This window comes from Ochotona curzoniae, unplaced genomic scaffold (genome assembly GCF_017591425.1).
Source record: "Ochotona curzoniae isolate NIBS_2020 unplaced genomic scaffold, NIBS_Ocur_1.0 scaffold_274, whole genome shotgun sequence".
Classification (NCBI taxonomy): domain Eukaryota; kingdom Metazoa; phylum Chordata; class Mammalia; order Lagomorpha; family Ochotonidae; genus Ochotona; species Ochotona curzoniae.
In genome coordinates, this window is record NW_024467101.1 from 9,293,102 (window position 1) to 9,313,526 (window position 20,425).

Sequence of the window (20,425 nt, forward strand, 5' to 3'; positions counted from 1 at the left end):
AATTCTAGACTGTAATGCTCTTCACCCAGTATTTTGGCAATATTTGTTTCTATTATCTTTTGCTTTTAATTACCATAGTCAAGTGCTTAATTGTTATTTGTGATTATTTGTGTTACCAGCTTTTTTTCCTCTCTGAAATATTTTGTGTCCTAAAATTTTCTCCCCACACAGTTGAAAACCTCATGTTTCCTAGAAGTTGGTTTGTTTGTTTTTTGATAGTTTCCTTTTTTTCTCTGTTCTCTTCTTCTTAGTCAGATGTTAGTTGTGGTGCTTGCTTCAGCTGCGTATATACAAGAACTGGAAAGATGTTTCGGTTTCTTGAGTTGATCCTCCAGTGCTGTCATCATCTTTCCACCCCCTTCTTTTCTGTCCCTTTGTTTTCTTGAGATCCTGCTTCCTGTGGAGTCATAACTCCAATTCTTTCATTTTCATATCCTGTCTTCTGCTGTTATTTAAAAGCCTAAAGAGTTCTCTCTTGTTCTCTGAATGCTTTTTTTGTATAACACCCTCAAAAGTTCCTTGGGTTTATTCCATTCCCCCTCCCTCCACAAGGCCTTTTGTTTCTGTTTGTCCCTTTTAGTCTTTGTCTTTCAAGTTAGAAATGTCCAGAAATCTTCTCTGACTGACTGCCCAGGTCAGATGTGAGGCCCTGAAGCCCGAGTTAGAGCTGCTGTGTGCTTGAGGGTGTCCTGTCTACAGCTGGGTTTCAACGCCACATTTCTTTATTGGGGGAAATCCTACCGCGTTAGTATGCACACATCTTTATCCTGAGGCGGTTTCCCCAGGAGCTTCCAGTGTGGCTGTCAGCATAATGGAAAACGAGCGAAGGCAGGAGGCTTGCAGAGTGGAAAGCAGAGGATTGGGTGAAGAGATCCTATCATCCAGCATTCACCCATCGCCCTGTCTCGACCACAGCTTCTCACTCCTGTCTTCATCTGCACACACCTGCGGAAGTAGGCGACCATCTCTTACCAGACCCGGGACTCTTTCTAGAGTCTAATTGCTTCTTATCGGAGTTTACATCCCAGCCTCGGTTTTTAACCCAGCTCTTTCTCTCCCTGAACTTCAGAAGCCCTGGGTGCCTCACTTCCTGCTCTGCAGCTGGACCTGGCTGGCTTCCTATTGGCTTCCCTTCTTACAGGCACTTTGGTTTCCGTTTTCCCGGTCCTACTAAATCAGCTGCCATTCATCCATCTGCTTTCCCAGCTTCCAAAAACTGGGAATATCTTTCATCTGTTGTCATGTATCCTAATATTTTTTATGGACTTATAATCTTTTTCTTTTAAAGAAGAAAATGCATTCACTATTGTTTCCCTGGAGTTTCCCGTGGACTTTGGAAAACTTGGGGGATTTCCACTTGCCCTGCTTACACAGAAGAAGCCTGTAGCACGTTTCCCCGCCCTGTTTGTCTCGTCCTACTCTGTGAGAAGCTCTGGGGCAGGTGGCTCGTCTCCTCTGTTCTAATGTTTCCAGCAGTTGGCACACAGTAGGCACTCAAATGCATCGAACAAATGGGGGAATAAATAAATTCATGTGCTTATAAAGCTTTGCAAAGCATGTATCTTCTGGATGTCTCTTGGAATGCAAGTGCTTCCAGAGGCAGACTGGATTCTGCCCTTGTGGTGAGGCTGACCGCCTTTGAACGCAGCTGGCACTCACAGTACGTGCAAGTTACTGAGAGCTCCCAGTGGGCATTGTTATGCAGAGGGTTTTATTAAGTATCCAATGATGAATATATCTCCCAGACTCTTATTACCAAGGCCCTGAAGCACACCCGTGATGCCCCCAGCTGACTTAATCAGCACATTGCTCTCAAGTGCCCAACAAGTGCTTAATACCCTATTCTGGTTTTGCCCGTGATGGCACCCGGGAGAAGTTGTGAGGACCACTATTTATCTTGTTAGAGACAAGACGTCGGAAGAAGCATCCCAGGGGGGCAGGGAGCGTAATCCACCTGGATATGTCTGAATATGCTTGACAAGATGGGCAAATCCTGAGGGGAGCCTAGTGTGCGAGTTATGTATAGCGACCTCTGTCTTTTATCATCAGTTCAGCAAATTAAATTTGTTGCACCTAAAATTAGGATGTGAACAAATCAAAACTCTGTCTCTGATAAACTGGTCAAATGCAAATCAAGGTGCTGTGTTTGTTTTACATATAATTGAAATGATCCTACTTTCACAGCCAGGAACAGTTCTTCCTGATAGATAAGTGTTGTAGTTCTGGTATTTTTTTTCCACTGCATTTGGATCCTTCTGTACTCACTTGATGACCGTCCCTCACTTCTGCATGTCCACCTATTTTTTTCTTAGCTCCCAGCCACATCAGCAAGCAATAATACAAAGCCAATACTAATAATTTAGATCTTAGGAAACACTGTATTCATTGACTCTCCTGCTTTCTCCTTCGTTTCTTTTCTCTCTCTCTCTGCCTCTGCTCTTAACTATAAAGTTAGATACAGTAAGTTTTATGTGAAATCAGATATTATACAGCATGTCCTTCTTAATGGGGAGAATGTATTGCTACCGGCTTGGGAAGCAGCCCGGGCAGGAAAGGGCTGTCTCCTTCCCCCATCCGGGCTAGGGCATCGTCTGAAGCGCCACCACTCACCACCTCCCTGGCCCTCCTGCTGCCGTCTGTGTTTCACAGTGCTCCAGTCATCGCCTTCTCACTCACCGTCTGGTAGGAGCGAGGTCAAGCCATCCATACCTAATCCCTGAGGTTTTCCGTAAAACTGCATGACTTCCAGAAGCCTCTGTTTAATACCATAATTCTTTGACTGGAACCTTCTGGGCCCTGCAGTTACAAGAGCTGATCTAATTCTTCCTTCCCGTGGAGCTCCCAGACACACAGTTCAATGGTCCTACCTGAACTCACGGCCCTCACAGCCCTGAAGCCTAGCCCATCCTCTGCATGCCCGTAACTGCAGGCACACAGGAGCAGCTCTCTGCAGTTTTCCAGGCATACCGCACACATGAACTCCTTCTAGGATAGACACGTCCAGTCAACGTTTCCCTCTGCATTTACATATAATTCCGAGGACAAAATTCCTCAAAGTGACATCTCTTTTTAGGCTTATGGGTAGGTTGACAAACTTACAGAATCCCAAAGGTAGTTTTCCTATCTAGGAAGAAGGAGAAAAAAAAAATAAGTTTCTCAAGAAGTATCGATGTAGTAAAATTATTCCAGTTTTTTCCCCTTCCTCAATCCGAATAAAATTCTGAGTTTGTGTCCAGTTCGTGATACAGTTTGAAAATAGCCATTTTCTTAATAAAATGTTAAAAATTAGAAACACCTGCCTGCTAAGCTGGTCTAAGCACTTAATTGTAAATGGAAATAATACTGAGGCTTTTCTAGAACAAGTGCTGTTGCCTTCATGCACATTCTTAGTGTGGGATCTGTAGAGGAGGCCGGGAATACCCTGGGAATAGAGAGGCTCGGAGGCAGGCAAGTCTGCACTTCCGTCCCTGCCTGGCAAGCCTTGGTCAATAAACTTTGGTCCACTTGCTTAATCTGCATGTTCCTCATATGCAAAATGAGAATAAATACCCATATTTCACAGGCTTTGGAATTTGAGTTAATGTAAATGAAGCACTTGATAAACTACAATACGCGGACTCATTCTTCACGTTTTCCTGTGTCTCAAGTCTTAGAGTCAAGTGTCAGCAAGTATACTGTGAAGTTCTTCTAAATAACCGGTGCAGCTTCAGCTTGGCTTTCAGTGAGCAGTAGCGATATGTTTAAAATTGTATTCCCCGCCCCCCCTCCACCACCACCCTAGATCTGAATCATACCTAGAATAAATCTGTATTCTTCTACCACCGCAGTTACTGGGGGGAAAAAAAGGTAGCATAACAAAAATAATGGCAGCTCCTATTCAGTCATTCTTCCCTTCTGTGCACAAAGCAAACGGTAATAGATTTCAGGAGGCAGTGAGCGTGTGGCTGAGTGCACCAGGAGAAGTTTGCACAAGAAAGGTAGCTGAGGGGAAGGACCGGGAGTTCTCGGGTAGACGGGTAGACGACGCTGGGGCGGTGCCTGGGAAACATCTCTGCTCCGGGGGCGGGACGTACTTGCAGCTGTAGCAAAGGGTTGTAAAGTTTTTGCTTGAGAATGCAGAGTTGGGAGGTATTATTACACCATTCATTTGGGCATATTTCCTTCTGGTCCTAGAAGATAAAATTTTTCTTCTTCTTTTTTTATCTCTATGTAGACCAAAATTTGCATGATTACTAATTTTGTTCTTCAAATGCCACAGATGTGAGTAGGTCAGCCTGGACATTTAGCCTAACAGTTAAGAGAGGCACCTCCCACGCTGGAGCACCTGAACGAAGTGCCTGGCTGTGGCTCCGGACTCCAGGCTCCAGCGAAGGCAGACCTGGGGAGGCAGCGGGTAGACAGCGCAAACCACACACGTGGAGAGCGTGTGCTGTGCTCCTCAACTCCCAGCTTCTGCCCCAGCTCAGCCTCAGGCCTGGCTACCGTGGACATTTGTACAGTCGACTGTCAGTCTGCCACTGTCTCTCAAAGTAATCAATCAACTTTAAACCACATTTTAAAAAAATATATACACTCCCAGGTGGAGCTAATCTGTCTCATTCTTTGCTATTCATTTCTTCATCTAGCTCCTGTACCTCTTCTTATTGTATTAAATACAAAATGATCTGATGCACCAGTTTCTGCCACAGAACCTGCTTCTGTTGCATGTTAGCCCATATTTTAATATTCATTTTTTCTCCCAAACAACCATGCTTTGAAAAACAAATCAAAATTAACACGACAAATACTTTGATCACACTCACTGTTAGAAATGCTGTCTGACAGTATAACCTACATTTAATGCCAGCTTCTCTATATAAACTAATTTTTAAAAAAAAAATAAGTTCTTGATTAAAAATTTAATTTTTTTTTCAGGTAACAACATATTACTTTCTGTTTCTAGATCTTGCTGGAATGCCTTCTTTCTTTGGGGATTTCCAAAAAGGAATATTTATGTGCTTGCATGCCCAAATCATTTCAGTGCCAAAGGAACAGTGATAAATGCCACACAAGGGAAATGAGATTTTTCAGGTTTTTTTTTAATTAATTTAATGAGAGAGAGGAGAGAGGGTACCAATTTGGTACATTTAAATTTTAAATAAATGTGCAAGTAGATTAAATTATATAAATATGTGACTTTAAAATTACTTAATTTACTCCATTTTATTGGCATTTAGCATCTATAATAACAACTCACAGTAATTGAATGCTTGCTGTGTGCCAGGAAAAATTCTGAGTCTTTAAATATATGGTCATGCTCATCCCAGGAGGTAAATATTTCTCCTGTTTGATAGATAAGGAAACAAAGACAGAGACGAAAAATAAGTTCCCTCAGGGAACGTAGCTGGTCATCCAAAGAGACGGGATTCAAACCCAGACAGTTCTCATCGCTGTATTTCCCGGGGGTTGCTGGGTCTGTTATTTTTCAGGAGACAGATTCAGTAGTTCTTAGAAAAAGTATTCAAGTTGGATTAAAATAATCAAAGTTTGCCATTGATTAAATAGTTTGTTAGTATTTTAGAGAGCAAAGCAATATATACTTAGGAAGTACTATAAACTTCGTCTATTACATTGTCACATTAATTGTAATTATTTTCCATATTTAAAAAAAATATTTTTAAATTTTTATTGCAAAGTCAGATTACAGAGAGGAAGATCTTCTGTCCCTTGATTCACTCCCCCAGTGGCCACAATGACCGGAACTGCACTGATCTGAAGCCAGGAGCCAGGAATCTCCTTCAGGTTTCCCGTACGGGTGCATTGTCCCAAGGCTTTGGGCTGTCCTTGACTGCATTCCCAGGTCACAAGCAGGAGGCTGGAAGGGAATCACGGCCACTGAGGTTAGAACCGGCGCCCATATTTGATCCTGGGTCATGCAAAGCAAAGACGTTAGCCGCTATGCTACCGCACCTGGAACCACATTAATTTTTGACATAATTATGTTCTGTCACTTTAAACTGTCTTAATTTAATTTTGAATAGGTATGGTATATAAATAATTGGTATTAAAATAAGGGTTTTTAATTAAAATAATGTAATTATAGTTTGAGTCTCTAGTAAAGCTTATCTTTTTAAATTGTTTTTTATTATTATCATTTTATGATGCAGTTCCATAGGCCCTGGGATTTTCCTTATCCCCTCCCCAAACCCCCCCCATTGAGTTCCCCTATATTATTGTATTATAGTATTATAGTATAATTCTTCATACAGTCATATGTCTGTCATTGTGGGCATGGACAATGGTAGAGAGTCCAGCATCCTTTTATCAAAATATAGTTAACAGTTTCATTGGGAATCCATCTTTGATCTGGAAGTAGAGATGCATACTGCATTGTATCCTCATCTGGATATGATGGTCTCCATTACACAGTTACTATATATCCCCTTAAATGAAAAGCCACAATACAAAATCAACAATAAGAAGAAACATAGAAATTTATAATGCCATTAAGTTAAATAACATTCTACACAATATGATGGTCTCCATAAGGCAGTTACTATACATCCCTTTAAATGAAAAGTCACAAAACAAAATCAACAACAACAGGAAAAAAAAATTTTAAATGCCATGAAGTCAAATAACATGCTACTGAATGACTAATGTGTCGCTGAAGAAATGAAAGAAAATCAAAAACCTTCTTGAAGAAAATGATGCTAGTATGTGATCTATGGGTCAGCGAAGAATTTAATAAGAGTTTTGAAGAGATGAAAGTTAAAAAAAATCAAAATCCATGAGATATAGTTTCTGTTCATCTTTGTTGGTAAGATATATCTCCTGTAGGCATCAAACAGATGGGTTTGGTTTTTTAATCCAGTCTACTAATCTATGACATTTGATTGATGAGTTTAAGCCATTTACATTCAGAGTTGATATGTATGGGTGGTAATTTGGTCCAGTCATTTTAGCAATGGGGTGTTAGTTCATTAATCAAGTCTTCTGTTGTTGTTTTACTGGGATGTTATTCACATTTGCCTTTGGTTTTGGTGGGTGCTATTCCCCTCCTCTGTCAAGAGAACATCTTTAAGTATCATTTGTAGAGCAGGTTTGGAAGAAGCATATTCTTTTAACTTTTCTTGACTGTGGACGAATTTTATTTCATTTTCAAAGAGAAAGGAAAACTTTGCTTGGTACATTATTCTGGGCCAACATAATTTTTTGCTTTTAGAATCTGGAATATGTCACTCCATTCCCGCCTGGCCTGTTGAGTTTCCTCTGAGAGGTCTCCTGTGAGTCTGATTGCCATTTTTTTTTTTCACGTGCACATTTAAGGATATTTTCCTTATGTTTGATTGAAGAGAGCTTGATTATCATGTGTCCTGGGAAGATCACTTTTGGTCAACCCTGTTGTGTGTTCTGTATCCCTCCTAGATGTTGTTTCCCAATTCTTTCTCTAGATTAGAGAAATTTCCCCTTATTATTTCATTAAACACATTTGTAAACCCAGCTTCTCTTTCTGCACCTTCTGGGACTCCCATAAGTCTTCTATTGGCCTTTTAATAGTGTCTTTCAGTTCTTGAATACTTTTTTTTAGCTTGACCTAGCTCTGCTTCCAGCTTTTTGTTTCCCCCTGGTGACAGAAAATTTCTCCCAATTCTGAGATTCTTTCTTCTGCTTGCTTCATTCTATTTTGGAGACTCTCTACCGTACTTTTACTTTGCTCCATAGTATTCTTAATTTCTGATATATCAGCTTTCATTTGATTCATTTCCTGTGTGTGACATATTCCTTAAATTCCTTGAGCTCCTGTATTGCACACTTCTCGTTGTTGATAAGAAGCTTTATAACAAGTGTTTTGGATTCTGTATCTTTTATTTTTTTTATGTATTCCTCAGTTAACTCTCAGGTTGGCAAAGGCTTTTGCTCCTTTGCAGGGGAGTCTTCAGTAATATTTATTGTTCCTTTGTCTCTTCTTTTGCTCTTGGTCATTGTACTTCTGGTTATCAGATTCATCTCCTTGGGGCAGGTTTCTAAGCTGTGTCACTCACAGGTCTACAATTCGATTTTACTTATTGCAGTTGGTACTTTGTTTGCAGGCCCTTGTGCCACTCCCTCCAGCAAGTTCCAGGTCTGGGTTCTTATGTTAGATTTCCACCTTGGTCTCTGTAGCTCCAGCTTCTGGCTTACCACTCCACCTCCTGTGATGCCATGCTCAGGATGCACCGTTGTCTGTACAACCTTTCTCCCACTTCTGGTTTGAGCAGTTCCCAGGATTAGGGAGACACCAGGAGTCCTTTATAACTAGATTGTTGGTGCTGCTGATCTTGTCAGAACCTGCTGGCCATTAGCTCTGAGGGCCACAAGGACCTATTTTGACCCGTTCAGTGCCAAAGTCAATATTATTTTCAATGTGGAATCAGTGCAATGCAATGAGCTCAGTAAGTTCACTCCCAGCTCAGCGCATGCACAGCTCACTGTTGTCCCTGCAGCCTTAAAGTTTTTCCACATCATACAAAATGGTGCCTGATGTGCCACTACTAGAGTTCTTAATCTGCTGGCCATCAGGTCTGCAGCAGCAGTCCCAAGTCTATCATTCTGCTATTTAAATGTTTACGACACTGTAGATATAGACAATGGTAGAAAATCCAGCATCCTATTGTCAAGATGTATTTAATAACTTCACTGGGAATCCATCTTTTATTTAGAAGTAGAGATATATATTGCAATCTTTCTTCATGGTATACTTGATCAGATGAATATATGTGTATCCATATTTACCCGCATATCCATTGATCTTGAATTGTGTGTGAAGCTGCCTTATGTCAGAGAGAACATGTGGTATTTGTCCATCATGTGCAGCTGTAACCTGGTTTACATAAAGTTTGAAAGCTGGTGGATTAGTAATCTGTAAATCTGTTTCCAATTCAGAAGTTCTCTTGTCTCCTTTTCTAAAACCCAATTTTGAAATCATCCAGCAGGGACAGAGGTCAAATCTGCTGGGAACGAAAAGTGCAGAGGATGGAGGCTGTGGGTCATTTGCTCCTGGACATTCAAAAGTTATGCATTTCAGCAGGTCTCTGCCCACCTGTCCTTTATACCGAGAGTGGAAGGGAAAATTTTCCATTGTTTCCTAATTCCCTAACGTTTTGTGAGGATTAAGGATCCCTTTCCATTTGCTGTTAAGAGGTCGCATTCAGTTGTTGAATGCTGGGCCGTGCCTTTCTTGGGCTTCCTCCTTGCAGAAATGTCTTCTTCACCTCCTGTGTGTGCACTCATGCACGTATATGCTTTCCATCTCTCTCCTCTTCTGAGTTTCCTCATTATATCCTGCCCTGCCAAAGCCAGATTTTATGATTTAGTGTAAATACTGTCTGTTAAGGGTGATTGGCTACATTCCAGTCCCCTACGGAACAAATGTTTTATAGCCCACTGAAATTTGGGTTGTCTGGCAAGTGTGGAATGGAACAGTTTTGATTGGACTAAGACAGAATTATGTTAGAATATATTTCCTAATCCAGGTCGAATCATTGCATAGGAAATTTGAGTGAAATGTGCCATAGGAAACTAGCTGTCCACCTCCCCCTGCCCCAAAGCTGTGGATAAAACTAAGAGTGACAAATGGCTTCCCAAGAATAACTTGAACTGATGATGTCAAGTGAGGGAGAGAATCAAACTCAGCTCCCTTCAGGAGAACTCCCAAGCCCATGGGAGCTTACAAGTCTTTGTAAAGTCATCCGAGAAGGACAGCATGACAGCACCGGATGGCACTACTATGTGGAAGAGGGAGGAGGGTCTCAGGGCACCTGCAGGAGTGGTGGTCATCTCCTCTGATGCTGCTACCTGGCCTCGCCTCCTGTGTTCTTCCCTGGGGCAGCGGCCGCACTCCTCCCTGGCTGCCGCATGGCATTTACAGCCCACAGAACACATGCCTGTTGTATTGCATCAAGTTTACATGGAGCATCAAGTTTAAAAAAAAATGGAATCATTATAAATTCTGGCAGTTTTTATGGTATAATTAAAATGTCTAACAGGATACCTCTGGGAAACTAAATGCAGTTTTACTATTTATAGAGCCGGCAGAGGTAGTGTTTCTTGCCAACTTTCATATCTTATGACCTATAAATTGCTCTTAATAGCTAATCTGTCATCCCAGCTTCTCATACCAGAAAGCTTGTTTCCTTATTAATCTGTTCATTTGCATCTGCAAAGGACATTTACAAATCCTTAGTTTGAAAACATTGCTGTTTTAATGCTGGGCATTATAAATAATTTATCATCCACGATAACAACTCTTAGGTCTAGGTAATAGATCTTTCTGACATTGTATTATTCTTCCAACCCTAATGTAATTTTGATAAAAAATAATTATTATGAAAACTGCTCTGGTCTCACAGCATTAGAAGAGACTGACAGGTTACCACGGAGAAGGCATATCACCAACAGCCCTCTCTCAGCCTCCCAGTAAAGTTTCAAACTAACTATTCCAACTATTATGGTAGAAAATAAATCAAATATGTACAAATCATTGTTTTCAGTAACAAGTGTAGAATATTCCTCTAATCCTGAGTTTAGGCATTAGGACAAGCTGGTTAGATTGATGATAACAAATTCGGCACCAATTAGTAAGCATGTGCAGCATGGAAGTGATTTAAGACTATCAAAGACCATGTAATTAAAATGTTCTCTGTGTGTGATTCAAGCCCCCGCTTTCTCTCCGTACTGTGGTTATGCATTCACAATTCTTACAGATCCCATTCAGAAAGCCTTCTCTGTACCCAAATCCTGGATATTTGCTTGTCTGTGTTCTATTTGCTCCAATGCAAGAAAGATTTGTAGGGTCAGGAAACAAAACCCTAGCAGAGGAAGGATAAGAGTAACGAGGCGATTATGGCCAGACACCAGGCTGAAGCCGAGACAGAACTGTAGGTACGTCAGAGTTCCAGTGGCTGGTAAAGGAAGCTGCATACTGGGTCCCAAGTGCCCTGGTGCCTCAAAGAAAGCAAACAAATGGGACTTTTCGTACTTAAGAGAAAACCATGGCAACTGCTTAGTCAGACTCCGGAGATCTAAAAGAAATCTTGCATCGTTTTCTAAAGGTGACATTGGGCAACACCGTGGACAGGGCACTCAACAGCATAAGCTTATCAAATTCCCTTGTTACCCTTATGCGGCTGGTGTTATGTGACCATTTAATAACCAGCTCCAGAAGTTCATGACCGTCCTTTAACGTTTTATACAAAAGTGCTTTTAACAGTTTGATTCTAAGGGTGGATTTTTAGGCGAGGAAACACTCGTTAAATGGGTCATTGAAGGCTGTACCTCACAGAGCTGAGACAGGGCTCAGTCTTGTTTCTACAATTTCATGTTTGGAGAGCTATTGATTCTCTCAACTGCTGCCAGACAAACCTTCCCATCTAAATTAGTACAGTTTGTTTTGTTTTGTCTTTTTAAGATTTCCTTATTCATTTGAAAAACAGAGTTGGAGAAAAGGAGAGACAGAAAGAGACAGCTGTCTTGCACCTGCTGGTTCAGTCCTGAAATGCCAGGAGCCAGGCCTCAGCAAGGCTGCAGCTGGGAACCAGGAGCCAGAAGCTGCATCTGGTCTCCCAGGTGAATGCAGCGGAGCACCTGGGCCATCTCCCACTGCCTCCCCAGGCACACTGGTGGGGAGCCGAATAAGAAGCAGAGCAGTTGGGTCTCAAACCGGTCACCACCTGGAATGGATGCAAGCATTACAGGTCACACCACCACGTCACCTCCAATACTGATGCTTAAAGTATGACTGTTAGTATCCAATTCTCTTTAACTTTGTCTTTTTAGTAAAAATGTTTAAAGTTTTATCACTCGGAAATCCATGGTGATTGGCACATAATTTTGAACCACCGACACTGTTAACGGTAACTACCATGACTGTGATAGTGCCTGAAACATGAAACTGTTCGTCTGTGCACAGTAGTACACTGGCCGGGATTGGCTAGGTCATGCTGCATATAATCAAATCCAAAATTCCAAAGCAAAGGTTTATTCCTTGTGTTCCCTGTATATTTATTATAGACGAGGTATAGGGGACTATTGCACATTGCCATGGTTCTCATCGGAAGATCAATTCTGATGGAACAATTAATACCACAAAGAAAAATGGAGGAACAGCATACACTGGCTCTTGAAGGTTTTTTCAAAAACGATCGGGGTTCTTAGCTGAAGGAGATCGCGGAGCCACCCACTCCTGACTCCACACAGGCAGGCGTTTGCCACCCAACTGCCTGGAAGGAGAAAAGCCAGCACATTTGTGGACAGCTCTAAAGATTACTCTTTGTATCATTAATGCTTAAAATCTACCTCATTGCCTTCTTTTTTCTTTTAAATAATTATTTGAGCTTTGGCTGCTTTCCCAGGCACATGAGCAGGGAACTAGGTCAGAAATGGAGTAGCTGGGGTGTGAACTGGCGCCCATACGGGATACCCGCATCACAGACTGCAGCTTAACCCACAACATCACAACCACCCACTCCTGACCCTTAGTTGTTTCCTAATTAATCTATTCCGTTATTTTAGGTGAAATAGTTTGTGGTTGGGCCTGGTACAGTAACCTAGTGGCTAAAGTCCTCACCTTGCATGCAGTTGGATCCCAGATAGACATCTGTTCACATTCCAGTGGCCCTGCTTCCCACCCGGCTCTACTTGTGGCCTGGGAAAGCAGTGTAGGACAGCCCAAGGCCTTGGGACCCTGCACCCACGTGGGAGACCTGGAAGAAGTTCCTGGCTCCTGGCTTCAATCAACTCAGCTCTGACCGTTGCGGCCACTTGGGGAGTGAACCAGTGGACGGAAGATCTTTCTCTCTGCAAATCTGCCTTTGCAATAACAAAAAAAAAATGCTTTAAAAGTATATATTTTATGATTGATATTACTACTGAACTGCCTGGTTCTATCTACGTGATGATATTTGGAAGTAGAGATGAACATGTCGCTCCCTTTCTTAACCCTCCCGTGGCATCCATTGCATGCTGACCAGATGGTGAATTCGTCAAATGAACGCAAGAGATGGAGTCTGTCGTTTGTGTATCTGAACTGTTGTGAGTTGATCTCTTAAAGCATGGTGTTTCCTTTTCTTCATGCTTTACCTTTTTGAGTCAAACTTTGTTGCAACAGATACACATATAATAATAATGCACACTTGGAGGTTTTGTTACAGTGACCAAATGAAACGGCACGTGTGGGAAATACTTTAGGTTGTGCAATCTGGTGAGCAGACAGACCTACCCAAGCATGCTTTGTCAGCCAGCAGCTCCTACTGCCAGGTTGAAGTGGCTCTTGGCTCTCCATTCATGGCCCACAGTCAGATTTCATGCCTCCATTGGTGCTGCTCCCATCTCCTATGATGACCCACTCCGCCAATGAGGAAAACTCTCATTTATTTACTTATTTTTTCATTTGTATACTTTTTTAGACCTTTTGTAGATTTACAGTAGCGTTCCCACATACGCTCCTTCCATACCCCATTCTGTTTCTCATATGATTAACATCTGGCATTCGTACGATCCATTTCTTACAGTTGCTGAACCCATATTACTATCTGATTGTTGACTGAAGTCCGTCACTTACATTATGACGCGTTCTCTGTGTCAGACATCCTGCGGATTTTGACATGTGTATGAACTCAATCCAAGCCTCCCCACGGGTGTCAGGGAACCAACTGCTTGAGCCATTATTGCATCCTATGAGGGTACACATTTGGCATGGTGTAATGCAGGAACTTGAAACCCAGGCATTCCTGATATGGGGTATGGATGTCTGAACCAGCATCCTAACCGCTAGTCCAAAGACCCATCCCTATCGTTGACTCTTTATGTTTTGGATACAAGTGTTGTTGGAGACGTGCTTTGCAAATATTTCTTAATCTGTGACTTGTCTTTTTATTTCCTAAATGCTATCCTTACAGCATATATATATATATATATATATATACATATATATATATTTAACTTTAATTAAGTCCAACTTACCAGTGTTTCTTTCCTGGATCATATATCTGGTTGTTGTATCTAAAAACATATCAATAGGCTCAAGGATATCTAGATTTTCTCTATGCTATCTTCTAAGAGTTTTATGGTCTTACATTTGAGCTTTAGGTTATGATTCATTTCAAGTTAATTTCTATGGAAAATATGAGGTCTTTACCTTGATTCTTTTTTGGGTGATAGGGGTGGGTATGTGGTACCTACTGCCCCAGTAACATTTGTTGAAAAGAATATTCTTTCTCTATTAAGTTGTCTTCACTCCTTCACTAAAAATTAAATTTGTGTGAGGCTAGATAATTCTCTTGAATGTATGAATGAATGAACAGACAAACCTGCCAACAGACTGAAAGCATCTTAACACCTGTATAACTTTGACCATTTGGCATGAACTGCCTTGATATCAAGATTATATGCGATATATACCAATGATTCTAAAATGTCCCTAAAGAGAGAGTAAAGTTTTCCCCTATGTGTATTTGCAGAAGAGTAATAGATGCAATATATGAACATGGTGATACTCCACACCACTAGTGGAGCAAGCTTCTGGTGTTGCCTTTAGGTTGAGCTAACATAACTTCATGTTCCGTTTTCTAGTCATCTTCTATTAGTCTTTGAAATGAATAAAATCAGACAGCAGTAGTAAGAGAAACTTAAAATTTGTTGTTGTTGTTGAGCATCCTCTATTTGCCAAACTCCGAACCAGGCTCATTTCAATGACAACTTCATCTAGTTCTCATCTCAGAGATGAAACGCCTGAGGCTTACAGGTGTTACATAACGTGCATTGTCACACGTATGCCATGTGAACCCATACATGTCTAATTTCCAGTGTCTGTCTGTCTGCTGCCCCTCTGCCCACTGGGCTGTGGGTAGTTAATCTAGGACCTTAGGTTTATGGATATTGAACTGGTAGGGAATACATGATGCATGCGGGTTTGGGCAGTAAAAAAGAAAAGGCAATATTTCTGATGCTGGTCACAGGTGCATTTCCCATAATTTCTCCAACCTCATGCAGTTAATCTGTCAGCAATTATATCGAGTATTTTCTATATAACACTACTGCATGTTTAATCTTCCCACAAAATAGAACCCTTTTGAAAAATATACACAGCAAGGGCAAAGGCATACTAGATCGTGAGCCTAATGTTTATTGGTTGAGCATAATATTTAATGTTTAATGGTGGCCTCATCAATGTGGCCTTAGTTCAAGTAGTTTAAATTTTATTTCTCAAGCTAAAAGCCTGTAAAGGTGTTCTAAGTATTTCCTCCCCTAGCTTCAGATGCCATGTAACGGTCAGACACGGCTTGTCTGTGATTGCTCAGGCCCCAGAGCAAGGGGGTTGACCCGCTCCTGTGAGCCCAAGTCGGCAGCTGGAAATTACACCTTGGCAAGAACATGAGTAATTTATGTCTTGTAGAAAGAAAAAAAAAACAACTATTGTCTTATTCCAACCAGAAAGTTTGTTAGCATAGCTGTTTGAGTGCATTTTAGTATTCAAATACAGATGTTCCAAAATGTTTCCACTGTGGGAAGCAGCTGCTGCTATTCTAACACCAAAAAACATCTCAAAGAGATTAATATACAGAGACAGTGTGAACCTTAGTGGTAATACAGCATCTGCTTGGGGTGGGGCCTCTGATTCCCCGTAGATAGTGGGGCTTCAGATTCTCATTAGCAGCCTGCAACCGTGTTTTAGATCTGATTTGATTCTACAGGAACAGGAACAAAGACAAGTGATTAATTTGTAATTCACTTAGCTGATAAATATCATCACATGCTATTTGCCCAGGGGCTGTAAAACACCGGACTTCATTTCCTATGGCAACTGATAGGAATATAGACGTTTGGCTGAGATGACTGACGGATTCAGTGGCCGTTGCCAGCTTGTGCTTTGTAGCGGAGCTCAGCTGCACCAGTTCATAGTCCTACAACATCCCTCCCACACCTTAGTGTGGGGCGCTTCCAGAGCCCTTTGTGGTTTACTCAGGGCACTCGTGTGCTTGACTTCATCTGAGCCCATGCCAAGTTCTGTAAGCGCACACAGTAGCAGTATCAGCATTGACTCACAAATGAGGCTGGCAAGACGAAGAAGCAAAATGGCTTACTAGGATTACACAGCCGAAGCTTCTAACTCCAAATCCTGTTCCACTTTCATCATGCCTCTTTAATTTCAGCGGCTATGATGTGTTCTCCACATAGATGCTGGTCTCCCAGGACCCTCGCCAGGGAGCATCCCAGCCTGACAGCACTTCCTGCTGACTGGAGGAGGCCAGGAAAGAACTAATGTAGTACCCTTCCCTTCCTCCAAACCTTACAGGGCAAATACCCAACTATTTCCCTTGCCCGTGTTCAGAAACTTTTGGTCCGCCATCTCCCCGACCTCCCTGGCACTTAGACACACAAAGAGCCAGAACCAGAAGATCGCAGAGCTGTGATTTGGAGTTGTCATAAAACAGAAGTTGCTGAGAAAAGTGATGATGGGTTATTGTGCTTGCCCAGAACCTTATACAGCCATACCCGTGCAGTGTTCAAGGACTCATTGCCTCCAATCACACCTAACAGTTAGAGCTATCTAGTAAACTATTTACATTCCTACACATTTTGACAAGGGCTCATGACTATGTTTGAAAACTCTGAGTTTCTGGCTTGCTGCTGGAGGCTTCATATGTCTGTCTGGGAAGACGAGGCCAAGAGAAGTGAAACAGGTGAAGATCTTGGATCTGGTCATGGGTGGCGCTCCAGTTCTGAACCGGGTGTGACTGCTTTAAGCCACACAAGGGAAAGTGTGTTCCACCTTGAGGACAGTAAAGGTTTGTAGGTGAAAGATGATGAGGCTCTCTTCTTCTCTGCCCAATGGTGGGCAAAGAAGAACCTAAAAGATAAGGTAAGGGAGCCCCCTGAGTCCCTGGGCCTGTCACAAGGAAGGAAAAAATAGGATGTTGGGGTGGGGCTGCAGGTGGGAGGGTGAGCCATAGAAAGTCTCAGGTATAGTGTGCTGGCAGGAAGTCTGAACCTCAGTCCCAAAGAGGCCCTCAAAGCAGAGCCCTTGGTCCTGGCCATGTCCCAGCAGCACGCTGCTCCCTGACACCATCGCTGTGTTGGCCAGAGTCACACGGCTGCAGCTCTGTCACTCCGTGGAGTTGTTTCTACTCTCTTATCATCAAGGAAACAACCAAAACGCAACTTGCTGCTATTTATCTACCCCCTGCTTTTGCTTTCTAAATCTTTTTTTGGTTGGAACATCTGTGAAATGATCAAAGCAACTTAAGACAGCGTGGAACGTTTTGCAGATACAGCCTTTTCAAGCACGGTGAAAATGATCTCGGTCGTTTTGATCAAGAAGTGCTATTTCACAGGCAAAGAAAGAGTAGTGTAGCAAATCCCCAATCTCCATGAAATATTAATAGCAGCGCTCAGAAGCACGCAGTTCATACAGCACATCTCATCTAAAAGCGCCCTACTACAGGAGGGGCGGCACCCCTCCTTGTCATTCCCTAGCTGGAGGGCTCGGGGAGGAAGACTCGCCCTCTTGTGACACAACACACCCTTCATGCTGTGAAGAAGGGACATCATGAAGAAAGGGGCGAGGGGGCTGGTGGGCTCTAGTTATAGATAACGAAGGGAGAGAAGGCCCGGCAAACTTCCAACTCTTAGAATAAAAAGAAAGCCGAAACAAACCAGCTCTAACTTCCCTTGTGTGTTCTCTGCAAAGGAGTTGGGCATGAAAACCTAGAGTCTAACCCCACCCCCCGTGTACCTGACGAGTTTCTAGTAACTGTGCTCACATCCCCTTTGTGTTCTCGGATGTCTTTTGTGGTTACCTCTACGGACATAGACCCACTTTGATTCAAACCTGCAGGAAACAAAGAAATGGAATCATTTTGTGGATAAGAAACGGCCAAGTGGTTTACCAATATGAAGGAAAGATAGCATCCTTCTGCAAAGAGATACTGGGGTTAGAAGAGCTGCCGGGTGAACAGAGCAGAGTTTGAAGAGTCTGGGTGAGCCAAGGCTGGGAGGGGGCAGACGTAAGGCTGATGGGGGCCTGATGGAGGCCCCCCCATTCAGAAGCACTGGCTGTAACCCACCCACTGTCAGGCTGTGAGACCCATGTCCCCAGAAGCCAGCTGAAGTAGCCCACACGTGTGAAATCACATTGAAGGAACAAAGGCAAGAGAGCCAGAGTCTCCTATGGGTCTTGGCTCAGTCCCTGACCATCAGTGTATCCATCTGCTTTGGAAGAAGATGGAGCAGAGTCAGGCACGGATTTCTCCTGCAACTGTCCTGTGGTCTGTCACATGAAGCAATAAGTTTTGGTTTTCTTTTTAACATTCTCTTAGGCCATAGAGGTTAATAGGTAGTAACAGAGACATAATGCCATAGCAAACATTGGAAAGTTTGATAAATCTTTAAGAAGAATATATGGAATACAAACTGTTTCCATGAGATAAGGTCTAGAAAGCCGGTGATTAAATTGTTGTCTTGTTGGGGGTGGGGGTTGCTGTTGAGTGTGTTGTTTATCTATTCCTCTTACGTCTGTGAACCACTGATAGAAATGCCAGTAGGAACCGGATTGATAGAGGCCAAGTCTGTGAAACTAACTGTGCTGAGACGAAGCAGAGGCATTCTCTGATGTTCTTTCATTTCTCTGCAGGCAGCTTCGTCAGCCCTGAGTAGTCTGGGCCATGTGTACACAGCCATTGGAGACTACCCCAACGCCCTGGCCAGTCACAAACAGTGTGTGCTTCTTGCCAAGCAGTCCAAAGACGAACTCTCTGAAGCCCGAGAGCTTGGCAACATGGGAGCTGTGTACATTGCCATGGGTGACTTTGAGAATGCCGTGCAGTGCCACGAGCAACATCTGAAGATAGCAAAGGACCTGGGAAACAAGAGAGAGGAGGCCCGGGCCTACAGCAACCTGGGGAGTGCCTATCACTACCGGAGGAACTTTGACAAGGCCATGTCCTACCACAACTACGTGCTGGAGCTGGCGCAGGAGTTGATGGAGAAGGCTATCGAGATGCGGGCCTACGCTGGCCTAGGCCACGCTGCCAGGTGCATGCAGGATTTGGAAAGGGCCAAACAGTACCACGAGCAGCAGCTAAGCATCGCCGAGGATCTCAAAGACCGTGCTGCAGAGGGGCGAGCGTCATCCAATCTAGGTAAGCAAAAGCTTGCTTGCAAGGTGCCGCATCAGTGCCATGGGCTGGAGGCAGCCAAAGTGGACCACTGGCTTTTGTAGGAATCTGTGTGCTTGCATTCAAAAGATCTCATTCTATGTGTCATGTCTTTCCTTCAGATAAATTTGTGTGGACTGCTGTAAACCACACAGTCTTTCCTATCATCAGAGTTCTCGAAGGATTACCCACCACTCTGAAATGCTAGAAAAACAAACCACTCCAACCTTCTAATCCATCTAATGGAGAATAGGCAGGCTTGCCTAATTACAGAGAAGAGGAATGAAAAGATGCCCCCCCCCAACAAAAAACTATGTGTGGCCTAAATGAAAGAGAAGTGACTGAGAATTGTCGGAAGTCTTAGAGGAGTTTTCCTTACAAGGATCTCTCTAGCTGGAGGATTTCATCCCCGGAGAGATCTTAATTTTCCTCAAAATCATGTCAAATAGTGTCAGTTTTTGTACAAAGGCACAATTGTTTTTATAAAGAATCTTTTTAACTTTTTCAGTCACTCTTGATCATACTTGGCTGCAATTAAGAAACATAGTAGTAAGAGATAAGTAACTGCTAACCAGCTACTTATTAGAAAACACTGTTATTTTGTCTTTGTATCCTAATGTTATGTATGTGGGCACTTAATAACCAGGAGGGACAGACGTGTCTGGAAGTATGAGCTGAGCTCATTCCTGTGCCCACGGGATTCAGGGTGGGGAAGGAACACGGGGAAGAGCCTGCTGGTATGGGGTGCAGAAGGTAAAACCACTTTTCTTACTTTACCAAACCAGGGCATTCCCCTTCCTGTTTTTTGTTTGTTTGTCATGTCAGCACCAGCCTACCTCTCCTCTTCTTCTGCTTGTTTAACCAAGTCTTTCTTAAAGAGTCGTTAGAGAAAGTCTTGCACATTCTTAGAGATGGCTCTGAAGATGGGCTTGAGATCAGAATGGTGATAGTCCAGCAATCCTAGCAAGGACCATAGACGTATACCTTCAACAGGTGACCAGCACTTACCGAATCCTCACTACTTGCCTCATCCTGGGGTTGTTGTTGAATAGAAAAGGGAGTTTTCAAAAAGAAAAGGCCCTTGCCTTCAAAGAGCTTATCGTTAACTTGTGAAAATATGATAAACCGTTAAGACAGCAACAGCCTTCCTTCCTACTTCACAGTGCTAATGATGTTGTGCTGTCATGGAATCTCTAGAAGGGGGAGAGACTCTAAGGAAACAGGAGCTTGGAATGTTTCCTGGAGGAGGTTAA

At 42.8% G+C, this 20,425-nt stretch overlaps 1 protein-coding gene across 1 annotated transcript in view; it reads left to right on the forward strand.

The window, feature by feature from the left end:
- TTC28 (tetratricopeptide repeat domain 28) overlaps positions 1-20,425 on the forward strand; it is a 499,891-nt gene that overhangs the window by 348,153 nt on the left and 131,313 nt on the right. The window contains exon 6 of the mRNA XM_041003608.1: positions 18,650-19,157. Coding sequence (XP_040859542.1) covers positions 18,650-19,157 — 508 coding nt within the window. The remainder of the gene's footprint in view (positions 1-18,649; positions 19,158-20,425) is intronic.